The 20,224-nt window shown below is 47.4% G+C and overlaps 1 protein-coding gene across 1 annotated transcript in view; it reads left to right on the top strand.

Moving 5' to 3' along the window:
• LOC106595389 (unconventional myosin-XVI) overlaps positions 1-20,224 on the top strand; it is a 255,328-nt gene that overhangs the window by 192,428 nt on the left and 42,676 nt on the right. The window contains exons 28-32 of the mRNA XM_082969131.1: positions 1,729-1,831; positions 4,649-4,745; positions 4,825-5,086; positions 11,802-12,172; positions 12,544-13,842. Coding sequence (XP_082825257.1) covers positions 1,729-1,831; positions 4,649-4,745; positions 4,825-5,086; positions 11,802-12,172; positions 12,544-13,842 — 2,132 coding nt within the window. The remainder of the gene's footprint in view (positions 1-1,728; positions 1,832-4,648; positions 4,746-4,824; positions 5,087-11,801; positions 12,173-12,543; positions 13,843-20,224) is intronic.

Raw genomic sequence — 20,224 nt, forward strand, 5'->3', positions numbered from 1 at the left:
ATGACGCAATCGCCATCACACTACCCAATCCCATCTGGACAAGAGGAATACCTATGTAAGAATGCTATTCATCGACTACAGCTCAGCATTTAACACCATAGTACCCTTCAAACTCGTTATCAAGCTCGAGACCCTGGGACTCAACCCCACCCTGTGCCACTGGGTCCTGGACTTCCTGACGGGTGGCCTCCAGGTGGTGAAGGTAGGAAACATCTCCGTTCCGCTGATCCTCAACACTGGGTCCTGGACTTCCTGACGGGTGGCCTCCAGGTGGTGAAGGTAGGAAACATCTCCGTTCCGCTGATCCTCAACACTGGGGCCCCACAAGGGTGCGTTCTCAGCCCCCTCCTGTACTCCTTGTTCACCCACGACTGCGTGGCCATGCACGCCTCCAACTCAACCATCAAGTTTGCAGACGACACTACAGTGGTAGGCTTGATTACCAACAACGACGAGACGGCCTACAGGGAGGAGGTGAGATCCCTCGGAGTGTGGTGTCAGGAAAATAACCTCACACTCAATGTCAGCAAAAAACAAAAGAGATGATCGTGGACTTCAGGAAACAGCAGACGGAGCACCCCCGTATCCACAGATGGGACAGTAGTGGAGAAGGTACAACGTTTTACGTTCCTTTGTGTTCATATCACCGACAAACTGAAATGGTCCACACACACAGACAGTGTGGTGAACAAGGCGCAACAGCACCTCTTCAACCTCAGGAGAATGAAAAAATGTGGCTTGTTACCGAAAACCCTCACTAACTTTTACAGGTGCACAATTGAGAGCATCCTGTCAGGCTGTATCACCGCCTGGTACGGAAACTGCACCGCCCACAACCGCAGGGTTCTCCAAAGGGTGGTCTGCACAACACATCACTGGGGGCAAACTACCTGCCCTCCAGGACACCTACAACACCCGATGTCACAGGAAGGCCAAAAAGATCCTCAAGGACAATAACCACCCGAGCCACTGCCTGTTCACCCCTCTACCATCCTGAAGGCGAGGTCAGCACAGGTACATCAAAGCTGGGACAGAGAGACTGAAAAACAGCTTCTATCTCATGGCCATTTGACTGTTAAACAGCCACCAGCACAGGGAGGTGGCTGCTTACCTACAGACTTGATATCATTGGCCAATTTAATAAATGGAACACTATTCACTTTAAAACATACACCTTGCTAGTGCTGGCTGGGTCACTTTGACCACGGGGCAGCGGGGACCCCTCGAAACCCAGGGCCTGGGTCACTCTGACCCCAGGACAACGGGAGGGTTAATAATGCCACTTTAAGAATGTTTACATATCTTGCATTACTCATCTCATATGTATACGCTGTATACTGTATCCTTCACTACCTATTCTTTACTATCTATTGCATCTTCGCCGCTCTGTCACTGCTCATCCATATATTTTATACTTATATATTCTCATTCCTTTACTAGATTGTGTGTATTAGGTTTTGTTGTGGAATTGTTAGATATTAGGTTTTGTTGTGGAATTTGTTAGATATTAGGTTTTGTTGTGGAATTGTTAGATATTACCTGTTAGATACTGCTGCACTGTCGGATCTAGAAGCATAAGCATTTCACTATACTCGCAATAACATCTGCTAATCATGTGTATGTGACCAATAAAATGTGAAAATTATTTGTTGTAATTGATGTATTGATCCAATGTATAAGATGTGTACTTGCTGTGTGCTGATGGTTTCTGTCCTGTCTATGTCTTAGGTACAGAGACCTAGTGGACACCACTCTAGCTGACAAGAAGAAGCTTTCATCAGAGGAGAAATGTCGCTTTGTTCTGCAGCAGTGCAAACTCCAAGGATGGCAGGTGTGTGGTGCTGTCTCTGCTTCCCTACTTCTGTCGCTGCTCTGTCTGTCTGTCTGTCTGTCTGTCTGTCTGTCTGTCTGTCTGTCTGTCTGTCTGTCTGTCTGTCTGTCTGCCTGTCTGTCTGTCCACACAGAAGATGGGAAGAGGAATATTTTGAGCCCAGACCACTATATTTTGAAATCCCATGGACTTCTGATAAAACTTATTACAGCTGCCACTAAATCAACCCTTTAGAGACACACACACACACACACACACACACACACACACACCACACACACACACACACACACACACACACACACACACACACACACACACACACACACACACACACACACACACACACACACACACACAGTCTCTCCCAATGCCTACTTTCTCACACACACACCCAGGCCCACACACACATTTCTGACAAGTGGTGAATATAGGAATTAATAGTCTGGGTGTGTGGGAGCATGTCTATCCCATGGCCTGTGCACCTGTCCTAGGTGGGACAAACCAACCCTTACACCACGCCCCAGGAAGAGGGTAACTACCCCCTTTTGTGCTCTTGTAGGAAGCAATCACTCCCCTGTTGCTGACTACAAATGATCTATATCTGGGTTAATAACTCACTAACTAGAAAAGGATATGAACACATGGCTACATGCAGCTCTGGCTTTGATCTCAAAACAAGCGCATCTACTCATGATCTCTCATGCTGTAAATACAGTCCAGTTCAAAATAAATGTCTCAAATCAAATGTATTTATAAAGCCCTTCTTACATCAGCTGATATCACAACGTGCTGTACAGAAACCCAGCCTAAAACCCCAAACAGCAATCAATGCCGGTGTAGAAGAACGGTGGCTAGGAAAATCTCCCTAGAAAGGCCAAAACCAAGGAAGAAACCTAGAGAGGAACCAGGCTATGAGGGGTGGCCAGTCCTCTTCTGGCTGTGCTGGCTGGAGATTATAACAGAACATGGCCAAGATGTTTAAATGTTCATAAATGACCAGCATGGTCAAATAATAATAATCACAGTAGTTGTTGAGGGTGCAACAAGTCAGCACCTCAAGAGTAAATGTCAGTTGGCTTTTCATAGCCGATCATTGAGACTATCTCTACTGCTCCTGCTGTCTCTAGAGAGTTGAAAACAGCAGGTCTGGGACAGGTAGCACGTCCGGTGAACAGGTCAGGGTTCTATAGCCGCAGGCAGAACAGTTGAAACTGGAGCTGCAGCATGACCAGGTGGACTGGGGACAGCAAGGAGTCATCAGGCCAGGTAGTCCTGAGGCATGGTCCTAGGGCTCAGGTCTTCCGAGAGAAAGAAAGATCCATACAGATCCATAAATGGCAATGGTCTATTTGCATATAGGTCTACTGCAGCTCTGATTGGTTATGCAGTACCGGTCTGTGTAGAGTACAGTTGAGTTGTGCATGTCAATGTGCATGTCAATGCAATAAAATCCTACTCCGATGCGTTCTGCCGCCAACAAAATCTCTGCGGCAGTCCCGGTTAGCTCCGGGACAGTCTCGGTTAGCTCCGCGGCAGTCTCGGTTAGCTCCGCGGCAGTCTCGGTTAGCTCCGGGACAGTCTCGGTTAGCTCCGGGACAGTCTCGGTTAGCTCCGGGACAGTCCCGGTTAGCTCCGCGGCAGTCTCGAGGCTACTGCTCGCATGAGCATGCGCACAGCTTCGAGGGAACACTGCTCACAACAGCAGACCATGTGTAATCAAACCAGCCTAGGACCTTCACATCCGGCTTCTTCAACTGTGGGGTAGTCTGAGGGCGGGTGCTGAGGAGTAATCCTGATTGTAATTAAAGCCCTTTTCTGGGGAAAAACACATTCTGATTGGCTGGGCCTGGTGCCCCATGGGTACACCCCTGGCCAGTCAGGTGAAATCCATAGATTAGGGTGTTATGAATTTATTTCAAATGACTGATTTCCTTATAAATGATCAGAGGCCGTCTGCGCTCTTTTAAGGTTCTGACTACTGAAAAGTGTCTGATTTCCTTATATGAACTGTAACTCAGTAAAATCTTTTTTTTGTTCAGTATAACTACAGTGAACTCATTATAGCCTTAAACTGACCGAACCCGATCCCTCTCTCTCGCTCTCCCTCCCGGTCTCTCTATCTAACTCTCCCTCCCGGTCTCTCTATCTAACTCTCCCTCCCGGTCTCTCTATCTAACTCTCCCTCCCGGTCTCTCTATCTAACTCTCCCTCCCGGTCTCTCTATCTAACTCTCCCTCCCGGTCTCTCTATCTAACTCTCCCTCCTGGTCTCTCTATCTCTCTATCTCTCTATCTCTCTATCTATCTATCTATCTATCTATCTATCTATCTATCTATCTATCTATCTATCTATCTATCTATCTATCTATCTATCTATCTATCTATCTATCTATCTATCTATCTATCTATCTATCTATCTATCTATCTATCTATCTATCTATCTATCTATCTATCTATCTATCTATCTATCTATCTATCTATCTATCTATCTATCTATCTATCTATCTGTCTGTCTGTCTGTCTGTCTGTCTGTCTGTCTGTCTGTCTGTCTGTCTGTCTGTCTGTCTGTCTGTCTGTCTGTCTGTCTGTCTGTCTGTCTGTCTGTCTGTCTGTCTGTCTGTCTGTCTGTCTGTCTGTCTGTCTGTCTGTCTGTCTGTCTGTCTGTCTGTCTGTCTGTCTGTCTGTCTGTCTGTCTGTCTGTCTGTCTGTCTGTCTGTCTGTCTGTCTGTCTGTCTGTCTGTCTGTCTGTCTGTCTGTCTGTCTGTCTGTCTGCCCCCTCTCTCTCGTCTCGTCTCTGTCTCTGTCTCTGTCTCAGATGAGCAACAGTAAGGTGTTTCTGAGGTACTGGCAAGCTGACCAGCTCAACGACCGCTGCCACCAACTACACAGGAAGATCATCACCTGCCAGAAAGGTACAACAACTTGCATCCCTGTGTGTGTGTGTGTGTCTGTGTGTTATTAACCCCTCTCTTTCCCCCTATCCTCTGTCAGTGATCCGTGGCTGGCTGGCCAGGCAGCGTGTGCGCCATAGACTGTTGTCCCAGCCGACAGAGGACTGCAGTATCCAGAGGTTCCTCCAGGGGGCAGAAGACCAGGGCCTGTGCACCTACGACCACCTGGTCATCCAGAACGCCTCTGACATCGCCCGTGAGAGCAACCACCAGCGCTGCCATGGCAACGGGTCACACAGCAACAGTCCGCCCCTCGGTGAGAGACCCGAGCCAGTTGGCGAAGAGGAGGACACCCCCAAAAGGTAATAGACAACCTTTCACACTCATAGAGAAGTCGCTCCTGGTGGTTTTGTGTTTCTTCATTGATTTGAAGCTAATAGTATGATGTAATACAATGATAATGGATTGGATTTAGACTATATTCTGTGGCTGTAAGTAACTCACCCAAATCACCACAGATACTATAGAGATGTCGAGGTCACAAAGTGTGTGTACAGTGTGTGTATAGTGTGTGTACAGTATGTGTGTCATGTGATGTGTGAGTTATGGTGTCATTGAGCCTGTGCTGGTTGGTGACTATAATTCCATATTATGATTGCTAGGATAATGAGTTAAACATCAGCATGTGTTAATGTTTCAGCAAGCCTACACTGGCCTATAGCTGCAGCGCATTCGAGGTTATCAAATCCAATCCAATTTTATTTGTCAGATGCGCGGAATATAAAAGGCATAGACCTTACAGTGAAATGCTTACATACAAGACCTTAACAAACGATGAAAGTTCAAGAAATAAAGTTAAGAAAATATTTACTAAATCAAATAAAGTTAAAAATTCAATAAAAAGTTCCACTATAGGGGGTACCGGTAACGAGTCAATGTGCAGGGTACAGGTTAGTTGAGGTAATGTGTACATGTAGGTAGGTTTACAGTTTAACTGAGGTAATGTGTGCACGTAGGTAAGGGTACAGGTTAGTTGAGGTAATGTGTGCATATAGGTAGGGGTACAGGTTAGTTGTGGTAATGTGTACATGTAGGTAGGGGTACAGGTTAGTTGTGGTAATGTGTACATGTAGGTAGGGGTACAGGTTAGTTGTGGTAATGTGTACATGTAGGTAGGGGTACAGGTTAGTTGAGGTAATGTGTGCATATAGGTAGGGGTACAGGTTAGTTGAGGTAATGTGTACATGTAGGTATGGGTACAGGTTAGTTGAGGTAATGTGTACATGTAGGTAGGGGTACAGATTAGTCGAGGTAATGTGTACATGTAGGTAGGAGTACAGGTTTGTTGAGGTAATTTGTACATGTAGGTAGGAGTACAGGTTTGTTGAATTAATGTGTACATGTAGGTAGGGGTACAGGTTTGTTGAGGTAATGTGTACATGTAGGTAGGGGTACAGGTTATTCGAGGTAATGTGTGCATGTAGGTATGGGTACAGGTTAGTTGAGGTAATGTGTGCATATAGGCAGGGGTACAGGTTAGTTGAGGTAATGTGTGCATGTAGGTAGGGGTACAGGTTAGTTGAGGTAATGTGTGCATATAGGTAGGGGTACAGGTTAGTTGAAGTAATGTGTACATGTAGGTAGGGGTACAGATTAGTCGAGGTAATGTGTACATGTAGGTAGGAGTACAGGTTTGTTGAGGTAATTTGTACATGTAGGTAGGAGTACAGGTTTGTTGAATTAATGTGTACATGTAGGTAGGGGTACAGGTTTGTTGAGGTAATGTGTACATGTAGGTAGGGGTACAGGTTATTCGAGGTAATGTGTGCATGTAGGTATGGGTACAGGTTAGTTGAGGTAATGTGTGCATATAGGCAGGGGTACAGGTTAGTTGAGGTAATGTGTGCATGTAGGTAGGGGTACAGGTTAGTTGAGGTAATGTGTGCATATAGGTAGGGGTACAGGTTAGTTGAAGTAATGTGTACATGTAGGTAGGGGTACAGGTTAGTTGAGGTAATGTGTGCATGTAGGTAGGGGTACAGGTTAGTTGAGGTAATGTGTGCATATAGGCAGGGGTACAGGTTAGTTGAGGTAATGTGTGCATGTAGGTAGGGGTACAGGTTAGTTGAGGTAATGTGTACATGTAGGTAGAGGTAAAGTGACTATGAATAGATTATAAACAGCAGGTAGCAGCAGTGTAAAATCATAGTCCAAAATGTGTACATGTACACACAAGTGTTCTAGAATATTGGACCGTTTCCTTTTATACTTTTCGAATTCTCAGCACAATTTCTCCAACTGTTGCTTGAACTGTCAACACATTCAAATAGATAGAGGACGCATACCGGAGCCGTGTTGGTTGGGAATTGTGCGGAGGTGCGGGTTCGGGCTGTGCGTCCCCCGGGGGTGGTGGTCTCATGGCTGTGTATCTATGTCACAGTGGGACGCTGGACTATCCCTTCCTGGATTCAGTGGACTATGATTTACACCTTATACAGCTTGTAGTTGGCATGGCAACCATTGTTTGAATTGTAAGACGGGCCCAAAATCCTTTTCCAGTGTAGGGACGAAAGAATGAGAAAGGCTGTCATTTTAGAATGTATTCCTGTATTCCTTCTGAACATGCTAATCAGACAGAGATAATCCTCCAATTGGCCAGAACAGCTGCAAGTTTGATTGTGTTTGAAAATGCAATTTAACACTAGGGGTGTATATCCTGCAGAGAGAGGATACACACACATACACACGAACACACACACAACACTCTTACCTGTGCTTCTGTCCTCCATGTGCCCTTGTATGCTAACAGGCTAACAGGACATCTGCTACTGGGACAGAGACTGGAAGATAGGGGATTTGGAGGGAGAAGGTGAGAGGGGGAGGAGAGAGCAGGGAGGAAGGAGAGGGTGAGGGGGAGGAGGGAGAGGGTAAGGAGAGAGCAGGGGGGAGGGAGAGGGTGAGGGGGAGGAGGGAGAGGGTAAGGAGAGAGCAGGGGGGAGGGAGAGGGTGAGGGGGAGGAGGGAGAGGGTGAGGAGAGAGCAGGTGGGAGGGAGAGGGTGAGGGGGAGGAGGGAGAGGGTGAGGAGAGAGCAGGGGGGAGGGAGAGGGTGAGGGGGAGGAGGGAGAGGGTGAGGAGAGAGCAGGGGGGAGGGAGAGGGTGAGGGGGAGGAGGGAGAGGGTGAGGAGAGAGCAGGGGGGAGGGAGAGGGAGATACAGAAGGGAGAAGGGGTTGGGGATGTCACTGGTAATCCCCCTTTCCTTCCTCCTCCTTCTCCTCCTCCCTCTCAAGAGTAATTCTCTCTCCCACACACACTAATACTGTCATCAGCATTAGGAGGGGTTAACAGGTGAGGAGGGGGTGTGTGGAGAGGGGGAGGGGGATATGGGTGAAGGATGGTGTGTGGAGAGGGGGAAGGGGAATATGGATGAGGGAGGGTGTGTGTAGAGAGGGGGAAGGGGGATATGGGTGAGGGAGGGTGTGTGTAGAGAGGTGGAAGGGGGATATGGGTGAGGGAGGGTGTGTATAGAGAGGGGGAAGGGGAATATGGATGAGGGAGGGTGTGTGTAGAGAGAGGGAAGGGGAATATGGGTGAGGGAGGGTGTGTGTAGAGAGGGGGAAGGGGAATATGGGTGAGGGAGGGTGTGTGTAGAGAGGGGGAAGGGGAATATGAATGAGGGAGGGTGTGTGTAGAGAGGGGCAAGGGGGATATGGATGAGGGAGGGTGTGTGTAGAGAGATGGAAGGGGAATATGGGTGAGGGAGGGTGTGTGTAGAGAGGGGAAAGCGGGATATGGATGAGGGAGGGTGTGTGTAGAGAGGGGGAAGGGGAATGTGGATGAGGGAGGGTGTGTGTAGAGAGAGGGAAGGGGAATATGGGTGAGGGAGGGTGTGTGTAGAGAGGTAGAAGGGGAATATGGATGAGGGAGGGTGTGTAGAGAGGGGGAAGGGGAATATGAATGAGGGAGGGTGTGTGTAGAGAGGTGGAAGGGGGATATGGGTGAGGGAGGGTGTGTATAGAGAGGGGGAAGGGGAATATGGGTGAGGGAGGGTGTGTAGAGAGGTAGAAGGGGAATATGGATGAGGGAGGGTATGTGTAGAGAGGGGGAAGGGGAATGTGGATGAGGGAGGGTGTGTGTAGAGAGAGGGAAGGGGAATATGGGTGAGGGAGGGTGTGTGTAGAGAGGTAGAAGGGGAATATGGATGAGGGAGGGTGTGTAGAGAGGGGGAAGGGGAATATGAATGAGGGAGGGTGTGTGTAGAGAGGTGGAAGGGGAATATGGATGAGGGAGGGTGTGTAGAGAGGGGGAAGGGGAATATGAATGAGGGAGGGTGTGTGTAGAGAGGTGGAAGGGGAATATGGGTGAGGGAGGGTGTGTGTAGAGAGGGGCAAGGGGGATATGGATGAGGGAGGGTGTGTGTAGAGAGGGGCAAGGGGATATGGATGAGGGAGGGTGTGTGTAGAGAGATGGAAGGGGGATATGGGTGAAGGAGGGTGTGTGTAGAGAGGTGGAAGGGGAATATGGATGAGGGAGGGTGTGTGTAGAGAGATGGAAGGGGAATATGGATGAGGGAGGGTGTGTAGAGAGGGGGAAGGGGAATATGAATGAGGGAGGGTGTGTGTAGAGAGGTGGAAGGGGAATATGGGTGAGGGAGGGTGTGTGTAGAGAGGGGCAAGGGGGATATGGATGAGGGAGGGTGTGTGTAGAGAGGGGCAAGGGGATATGGATGAGGGAGGGTGTGTGTAGAGAGATGGAAGGGGGATATGGGTGAAGGAGGGTGTGTGTAGAGAGGTGGAAGGGGAATATGGATGAGGGAGGGTGTGTGTAGAGAGATGGAAGGGGAATATGGGTGAGGGAGGGTGTGTGTAGAGAGATGGAAGGGGAATATGGGTGAGGGAGGGTGTGTGTAGAGAGGTGGAAGGGGAATATGGATGAGGGAGGGTGTGTGTAGAGAGGTGGAAGGGGAATATGGGTGAGGGAGGGTGTGTGTAGAGAGGTGGAAGGAGAATATGGATGAGGGAGGGTGTGTGTAGAGAGGGATGGAAGGGGAATATGGGTGAGGGAGGGTGTGTGTAGAGAGGGGGAAGGGGAATGTGGATGAGGGAGGGTGTGTGTAGAGAGATGGAAGGGGAATATGGGTGAGGGAGGGTGTGTGTAGAGAGGGGGAAGGGGAATATGGATGAGGGAGGGTGTGTGTAGAGAGGGGGAAGGGGAATGTGGATGAGGGAGGGTGTGTGTAGAGAGATGGAAGGGGAATATGGGTGAGGGAGGGTGTGTGTAGAGAGATGGAAGGGGGATATGGAAGAGGGAGGGTGTGTGTAGAGTGATGGAAGGGGGATATGGGTGAAGGAGGGTGTGTGTAGAGAGGGGAAAGCGGGATATGGATGAGGGAGGGTGTGTGTAGAGAGGGGGAAGGGGAATATGGATGAGGGAGGGTGTGTGTAGAGAGATGGAAGGGGAATATGGGTGAGGGAGGGTGTGTGTAGAGAGGGGGAAGGGGAATGTGGATGAGGGAGGGTGTGTGTAGAGAGGTGGAAGGGGAATATGGGTGAGGGAGGGTGTGTGTAGAGAGGGGGAAGGGGAATGTGGATGAGGGAGGGTGTGTATAGAGAGGGGGAAGGGGGATATGGATGAGGGAGGGTGTGTGTAGAGAGGTGGAAGGGGGATATGGGTGAAGGAGGGTGTGTGTAGAGAGGTGGAAGGGGAATATGGGTGAGGGAGGGTGTGTGTAGAGAGGTGGAAGGGGAATATGGGTGAGGGAGGGTGTGAGTAGAGAGGTGGAAGGGAAATATGGGTGAGGGAGGGTGTATGTAGAGAGATGGAAGGGGAATATGGGTGAGGGAGGGTGTGTAGAGAGGTAGAAGGGGAATATGGGTGAGGGAGGTGGAGGGGTGGATGGTATTGTGTCGCTGGGATCCCTGTGGGAGTGTCCCATGCCAGATTACTACGCTACTCCCACTCTTACCAAAGTCAGTCGGAAACCTCTTCAGGCTGTAAAGGCCCTCCACACACACACACACACACACACACACACACACACGTTATGTTATTCTATCCTCGTGGGGACATAAAATTAATTTCCATTCAAAATCATATTTTCCCTACACCACTAACCCCTTATCTTTACCTTTTTCTAACCCTAACCCTAACCACTACATTTAAAATAGCCTTTGTCCTCATGGGGACGTGGGAAATGTCTCCACGAGGGAGAATTTTCCTTGTTTCACTATCCTTGAGGGGACTATTCTTCTGCGGACTTTTTAGGTCCCCACAATGATATAAGAACCAACCAACCAACCAACCGACACACACACACACACACACACACACACACACACACACACAAACACACACACACACACACACACACACACACACACACACACACACACACACACACACACACACACACACACACACACACACACACACACACACACACACACACAGAGAGAGAGACACACACACAGACACACTATCTCTCTCACACTTTACAGACATACACAACCCTCCCTCCACCTGGTCCAGAGGGACCAACAGATGGCTTCCTCCAGATTGGAGAAGGAAATATCAAACTGCAGAGCAGAGTGAATTTCATATTATCATATTACAGCAAGCCGATTAGACTTAAACATTTAAGAGCAGAAATAATCCATAGGGTTTCCACACTTTATCCCCCATATTGGCCTCTTTAGAATGTATTTGTGGCATGACAGATGATGCAGCCATACATTTGAGTGGAGTCTGTGGATGATATGATGGGAATAATTAAATTAATCAAGATTTGTAGATGGAAAGTAATTATCTTATTGTTGTTGCTTTCAAGGAAAATTCATCTTATTATGTTTGGTTGGAACCAGGATCAAATATCAACAGAAGGTGTGTTTGTCCATCGAGTTTTAGAGGAGAGATGGAGATAGGAAATAGAAATAGACAGAAAGTGGGATGGAAAGGAGAAGAAGAGAGTGATTTAGAGCAATAGAGAGAGAGAAAAACTTGTGGAAATGGGGAGAAAAATACTTCTTCAAAAGAAAACTAATGTTAATTTATTTCTCATGTCAATCTGATTTCCCATGTAGGGTTGTGGAGAAGAGCGGGAGAAACCAAGACGGCTCTGTCAACGGGGGGAGCCGGAACATCCGCCACTTCCGCTCCAGCTCAGTGCCCATCCCCCTGACTATAGAGAACTTGGTACATTCCAGCCATGGCCCATCCATCAGACCGGCCCTTCAACAGGCGGCCCATACCACTGAGGATGGGGGAGGCCTGGCATCACCACGGAAACAGCCTCCCCCTAAACCCAAGCGGGACCCCAGCACTCGTCTGAGTGCGTCCTACGAGGCGGTCAGCGCCGGACTGACCCTGGGACCCCCGAGAGAGAGCCCCACTCCCGAGGGCTACGGGTCCCCTGCAGGGAGCCCCCCTAAAACACAGTTGTCCCCTACGGATGGTACAATATAACACCCCAATTAAGACATACTGTTCAACTATCATTACCTTAGACACTATGTACCCCAAAACACAGCTGTCACCTATGGATGGTACACATACACACCACAACACACCAACTATCATTACCTTAGACACTATCTACCCCAAAACACAGCTGTCACCTCCAGATGGTACATATACACACCACAACACACCAACTATCATTACCTTAGCTTCTATGTACCCCAAAACACAGCTGTCACCTATGGATGGTACATATATACACCACAATACCCCAACTATCATTACCTTAGCTTTTATGTACCCCAAAACACAGCTGTCAGTGTGACTGTTGTGAACTGTTTCTCCTCTCATCTCTCCCCTCCCTAGCTCTGTCCAAGCCGCGACCCCACAGTGATGACTACACCACCATGAGGAAGGTGCCTCCTCCCAAGCCCAAGAGGAACCCCAACACCAAGCTCACTGGCTCCTATGAAGAGATCAACGCTGCCGGCTTTAACCTCCTCCAGCTCCGCCCCGCTGATGTCAAACTGGCCCTGCTGTCCCGCACCGGAGGGCTAGGGGGTATGGGGTGTCTGAGAGGGCTGATGCAGCGTGCAGCGTCTGTGGACGGCCCACAGGGGGCGACACTGAGCCTGCACCATAACCAGGATGAGGAGGATGTGTACATAGAGATGGTGGGGGCTCAGGCCAGGAGTTACAGTCTGGGAGGGAGTTACCAGGACCCCCCCGACAGCCCCGAGCAGGGAGACACCGAGGCCGTCTACGAGGAGATGAAGTACTTCCTGCCCGAGGAGGCGGGACTTCCTGTGGGAGGGGCAGTTGCTGCTGCGAAGGCAGCTGTAAAGCTGGAGGCGTTAGGATTGATGTTAGGGGGGTTAGGGTTGGGCTTGTCTCCCTCTCAGAGTGGAGAGGGGAAGAGGGCAGGGCTGGGGGGTGTATCTACTACTATGGAGGCCCAAACATCTGCCGCCGGAGGAAACAGCAAGCCCCTTCATAGTAAAGAAGGAGGGTGTGACATCCCTGCACCATTCCCCAACCTGCTCACCCACCGCCCCCCTCTCCTGGTGTTCCCCCCCTCCCCTGTCACCTGTTCCCCTGCGTCTGACGAGTCACCCCTCACCCCTCTGGAGGTGAAGAAGCTGCCTGTGTTTGAGTCCAACCTGAACTACGCCGGCCCAGACAGCCCCCTCTCACCTCAGTACTACCGCCAGCGCGCTGACTCCTCCCCCTCTCTTTCCGTCCTCCTCCCAGACAAGCCCACTCCTCCCCTCACCCCTCCGCCTCCCCCTCCTCCCACCAATGCCCTGCCTCCCCCCTATCGACCCCCCTCCCACTTCCCCTTCCCCCCAGAGTCCAGCATACTCTCCCTTACCCGGGCTGCTTCTATCACGGGTGGGGGCGGCTTGGACTCTCCCAAGCCCTCCTACCACTCCTCGTCTCATAGGGCTGCAGGGGACAAGCCCCCTCCCTACTCTCCGGCCAAGTCCACCCGCCCAGAGCCGCGCCGTGCCCATTCCTGCTCATCCTCGCCCCTGCTGTTCAACCCAGCCAACGGGAGACCCCTGACCAGCCCTCAGCCAGCCCTGGATGAGCTCAATACCTTGTTCAGCTCTGGACGCAGCCTGCTCAAGAAGACCACTACAGGACGCAAGATGAGGGAGGGAGGTGAGTCACAATGTAACACACACACACATACACAGATGACCTTTACATCTGTGAATTCCTTCACACACTGTCTCATACACCCCCTGACCATGCACACACACACACATTTGAACCAGAAGACCCCAGAACTGTGTCTTTGTATGTCTTTGTGTGTCTTTGTGTGTGTGCAACAATGTGTGTGTGCATGTGTGTGTGCACGTGTGTGTGTTGCTAAACTCTGAGGTGATGAAGACATGAATCCATCACAGCAGAGGCTAATTCCAAATAATGTATGCAGAGCAGAATACCGATACCTGCTAATTATAAAAATCCTAAAAATAGCTTTTTTCTACAACCACCTAAAAGGAAGTGATTCCCAAACCTTCCATAACAAAGCCATCACCTACATAAAAATGAACTTGGAGAAGGGTCCCCTAAGCAAGCTGATCATGGGGCTCTGTACACAAACAGACCCCACAGAGCTCCAGGACAGCAACACAATTAGACTCAACCAAATCATGAGAAAGATAAATACTTGGCACATTGGAAATAATTTACCAAAAAAACTGAGTAAACTGGAATGCTATTTGGCCCTAAACAGAAATTACACAGTGGCAGAATACCTGACCATACTGACTGACCCAAACTTAAGGAAAGCTTTGACTATGTACAGACTCAGTGAGCATAGCCTTGCTATTGAGAAAAGTTGCACACTGTCCACAAAATGAGGTGGAACTTCCTAACCTCCTTCCAAATGTATGACCATATTAGAGACACATATTTCCCTCAAATTACACAGACCCACAAAGAATTTGAAAACAAATCCAATTTTGATAAACTCGAAATCTATTGGGCGCAATACCACAGTGTGCCATCACACCAGCAATAGAAAAAAGCAACCAGTGAAGAACAAACCATTATAAATTCAACCCATATTTATGTTTATTTATTTTTTCCCTTTCGTAATTTAACTAAATGCGCATCGTTATAGCACTGTACATAGCTATAATATGACATTTTAAATGTCTCTATTCCTTTAAAACGTTTGTCAGTGTAATGTTTACTGTTCATTTTTTATTGTTTATTACACTTTTGTTTACTGTCTGTTTCACTTGCTTTGGCAAATCTAAACATATGTTTCCCATGCCAAAAAAGCCTTTGAATTGAATTGAATTAAATTCAGGAACGAGGAGGAGGAGGAGGAGGAGGAGAGAGGGTGATTTCCCTTCTTCAGATTGTGAAAAGATATGTCACTCCTTCCCACATGTAATCTCACTTGTCTTAATTAAGTGACAGGACGTCTCAGTTGAACGTGTAATGTTTGCACGGCATGACACCCACCCACACACTGATGCTGATGCTGCTGTACAGTACATTAGTGCAAACAATGAAAAATGATCTCAACCATTATCAAAATCTGATATGATGTAGGATGAAATCTAACTAATAAATCAATGACAACACAATCACATAATCATGTCCTCACGATGTATAAATCTTATATTAAAACATCTTCTTTGGGTTAGATCATATGGAGTAACAAAGTGTAGATGAGCTAATATTAAACAGGTGTCTATAGGCATTGAGACGCGACAACTAGATTACGATTATCAGGTCTTAACTGCAGCTGGGGAGAGAGCCACTTTGTCATACCCAGGTACTCTCTCTACCAGACCCCAATCTAACCTCATATAAGATAATTAAAATCATTAATATAGACTCAATCTCATCAGAGATATGATGTTTGCTGGGAATGTAACATCCAATATCACCTCAATATCACAGATATACCAATCACACCCCAGCTTGGAATATTCCATTTCATTCTGAAATGGTACAGGAAAAACATGATGGGAATTGATTTGGGGTTCCATGCCTCTGAAGGGGAACAGATGCTCCGGTCACAGCCGTGCCTTCCACTGATGAAGTTAAGAGATGACTTTAGAAAGGCAATTTCACCAAATGTCACTACGCATGCAAGTCCCAGGTTACATATAGCAGGGAGGAATCAGGCTGATAAATAGGACTCAGGTGTCCCTCGTCTCTCTCTCTTTTTTTCACACACACGCTCACACACACAAACACCAACACCACTTTACAGTACCCAGACATATGTTATGTAGCTCTATCTGTGTTTAGTGCCTGTATAGTGCATGCAGAGCAGAGCAGCATATATAGGCCCCTTAGTACCGGTGATGCAGGACCTCGCCTTTGGAGAAGCAGAGTAGAAGTATGTATCACTCATATCAATGGAGAGGGTCAACACTAGAGCTGCACTAGGTCACAGTGTTCCTACACATGTACGAGATTGATGGGGCTGTAGTGGCGCGGATCGAGAGCTTCAAGTTCCTTGGCGCCCACATCACTAACGACTTAACATGGTCCACGCACACGCGCACAGCTGTGAAGAGGGCACGACAGCGCCTCCGCCCCCTCAGGAGTCTGAGAAGATTTGGCATGGGCCATCGGATCCTCAGAAAGTTCTACAGCTGCACCATCGAGAGCGTCTTGACTGGCTGCATCACTGCTTGATATGGCGAATGCACCACCCTCAACCGCAAAGCGCTACAGAGGGTAGTGAGGTCAGCCCAGTACATCACTGGGGCCGAGCTCCTTGCCATCCAGGACCTCTATACCAAGCGGTGTCAAAGGAAGGCCCAACAAATTGCCAAAGATTCCAGCCACCCTAGTCATATACTGTTCATTCTGCTACCGTCCGGTAAACGGTACCAGAGCATTGGCTCCAGGACCAACAGGCTCAGAGACAGCTTCTACCCCCAAGCCATAAGACCGCTAAATAGCCATAAGACTGCTAAATAGTTCATTAATGGTTACGCGGTCTATCTGCTCTGACACTATCTTGCACTGACTCAATGCACACTCACAAGACTATACACTGAGTGTACATTAGGAACACCTTTCAATGACAGACTGACCAGGTGAATCCAGATGAAAACTATGATCATGGATTGTGTATGTGTACCATTCAGAGGGTGAATGGGCAAGACAAAATATTTAAGTGCCTTTGAACAGGGTATGGTAGTAGGTGCCAGGTGCAGCAATTTGAGTGTGTTAAGAACTGCAACGCTTCTGGGTTTTTCACACTCAACAGTTTCTTGTATGTATCAAGTATGGTCCAGCAACTAAAGGACATTCAGCCTTCTTGACACAACTGTGGGAAACATTGGAGTCAACATGGGCCAGCATCTAGGTGGAACGCTTTCAACACCTTGTAGAGCAACAAGCTCTCACAGTCTCACAGAATTAGAATTTCATCCATGTTTCTCAAACGTCAAATTTCGAAGTTGTTCCAAATGTCAAATTTCGAGGTATTTGAGGTTAAGTTTAGGCATTAACTCCAAAATCTTAAGGTTAGGAATTAAGGTTTAGGATTGTCTTAAATATCACTGGATTCAACCATGCAACCTTTGGCATCAGATGCAGATGCTGATGCCAATCCACCATTTGCATCCACAACACCTTAGCAAAACCCAAACCTATTTCAAGGTAACAGCGCTCACTGTTGCCCCTAGTGGCCAAATGTTTTCTACACTCAGTGTATGTACACACTGTATACCCACACAAATACACACAACACTGACACTCTCACACAAAACCCACACACATTCACATGTACCACATACGCCTGCACACATAACACACACGCACACATACCGACAACACAAACACACATACATACAGACGCGCACACACACACATACACCTTTACACTCATCCAATGCTGCTGCTACTCTGTTCTTTATTTTACTCTTATTATTATCTATCCTGATGTCTAGTCACTTTACCCTGCCTTCATGTACATATCAACCTCAAATACCTTATTATTATCTATCCTGATGTCTAGTCACTTTACCCTGCCTTCATGTATATATCTACCTCAAATACCTTATTATTATCTATCCTGATGCCTAGTCACTTTACCCTGCCTTCATGTACATATCTACCTCAAATACCTTATTATTATCTATCCTGATGTCTAGTCACTTTACCCTGCCTTCATGTACATATCTACCTCAAATACCTTATTATTATCTATCCTGATGCCTAGTCAATTTACCCTGCCTTCATGTACATATCTACCTCAAATACCTTATCATTATCTATCCTGATGTCTAGTCACTTTACTCTGCCTTCATGTACATATCTACTTCAAATACCTCTGTACCCCTCCACATTTATCTGGTACTGGTACTCCCTGTATATAGCTCCACATTGATCTGGTACTGGTATTCCCTGTATATAGCTCCACATTGATCTGGTACTGGTATTCCCTGTATATAGATCTACATTGATTTGGTGATGGTATTCCCTGTATATAGATCCACATTGATCTGGTACTGGTACTCCCTGTATATAGCTCTATATTGATCTGGTACTGGTACTCCCTGTATATATATGCCAATTGATCTGGTACTCCCTGTATATAGCTGCACATTGATCTGGTACTGGTACTCCCTGTATATAGCTGCACATTGATCTGGTACTGGTACTTCCTGTATATAGCTCCACATTGATCTGGTACTGGTACTCCCTGTATATAGCTCCACATTGATCTGGTACTCCCTGTATATAGCTCCACATTGATCTGGTACTGGTACTCCCTGTATATAGCTCCACATTGATCTGGTACTGGTATTCCCTGTATATAGCTCCACATTGATCTGGTACTGGTATTCCCTGTATATAGATCTACATTGATTTGGTGATGGTATTCCCTGTATATAGATCCACATTGATCTGGTACTGGTACTCCCTGTATATAGCTCTATATTGATCTGGTACTGGTACTCCCTGTATATATATATGCCAATTGATCTGGTACTCCCTGTATATAGCTGCACATTGATCTGGTACTGGTACTCCCTGTATATAGCTGCACATTGATCTGGTACTGGTACTTCCTGTATATAGCTCCACATTGATCTGGTACTGGTACTCCCTGTATATAGCTCCACATTGATCTGGTACTCCCTGTATATAGCTCCACATTGATCTGGTACTGGTACTCCCTGTATATAGCTCCACATTGATCTGGTACTGATAATTCCTGTATATAGCTCCACATTGATCTGATACTCCCTGTATATAGCTTCACATTGATCTGGTACTGGTATTTCCTGTATATAGCCTCACATTGATCTGGTACTGGTATTCCCTGTATATAGCCTCACATTGATCTGGTACTGGTATTCCCTGTATATAGCAGCACATTCATCTTGTACTGGCACTCCCTGTATATAGCCTCACATTGATCTGGTACTGGTACTCCCTGTATATAGCTCCACATTGATCTGGTACTTCCTGTATATAGCTTCACATTGATCTGGTCCTGGTATTCCCTGTATATAGCTCCACATTGATCTGGTACTGGTACTCCCTGTATATAGCTTCACATTGATCTAGTACTGGTACTACCTGTATATAACTTCACATTGATCTGGTACTGGTTCTCCCTGTATAAAGCTTCACATTGATCTGGTACTCCCTGTATATAGCTCCACATTGATCTGGTACTGGTACTCCCTGTATATAGCTCCACATTGATCTGGTACTGGTACTCCCTGTATATAGCTTCACATTGATCTGGTACTGGTACTCCCTGTATATAGCTCCACATTGATCTGGTACTGGTACTCCCTGTATATAGCTCCACATTGATCTGGTACTGGTACTTCCTGTATATAGCTTCACATTGATCTGGTACTGGTACTCCCTGTATATAGCTCTCACATTGATCTGGTACTGGTACTCCCTGTATATAGCTCCACATTGATCTGGTACTGGTACTCCCTGTATATAGCTCCACATTGATCTGGTACTGGTACTCCCTGTATATAGCTCCACATTGATCTGGTACTGGTACTCCCTGTATATAGCTCCACATTGATCTGGTACTCCCTGTATATAGCTCCACATTGATCTGGTACTGGTATTCCCTGTATATAGCTCCACACTGATCTGGTACTGGTACTCCCTGTATATAGCTCCACATTGATCTGGTACTCCCTGTATATAGCTCCACATTGATCTGGTACTGGTACTCTCTGTATATAGCTCCACATTGATCTGGTACTGGTACTCCCTGTATATAGCTCCACACTGATCTGGCACTGGTACTCCCTGTATATAGCTCCACATTGATCTGGTACTGGTACTCCCTGTATATAGCTCTCACATTGATCTGGCACTGGTACTCCCTGTATATAGCTCCACATTGATCTGGTACTGGTACTCCCTGTATATAGCTCTCACATTGATCTGGCACTGGTACTCCCTGTATATAGCTCCACATTGATCTGGTACTGGTACTCCCTGTATATAGCTCCACATTGATCTGATACTGGTACTCCCTGTATATAGACTCTCACATTGATCTGGCACT

Source organism: Salmo salar, chromosome 25 (genome assembly GCF_965601325.2).
Source record: "Salmo salar chromosome 25, fSalSal1, whole genome shotgun sequence".
In the NCBI taxonomy this organism is placed as follows: domain Eukaryota; kingdom Metazoa; phylum Chordata; class Actinopteri; order Salmoniformes; family Salmonidae; genus Salmo; species Salmo salar.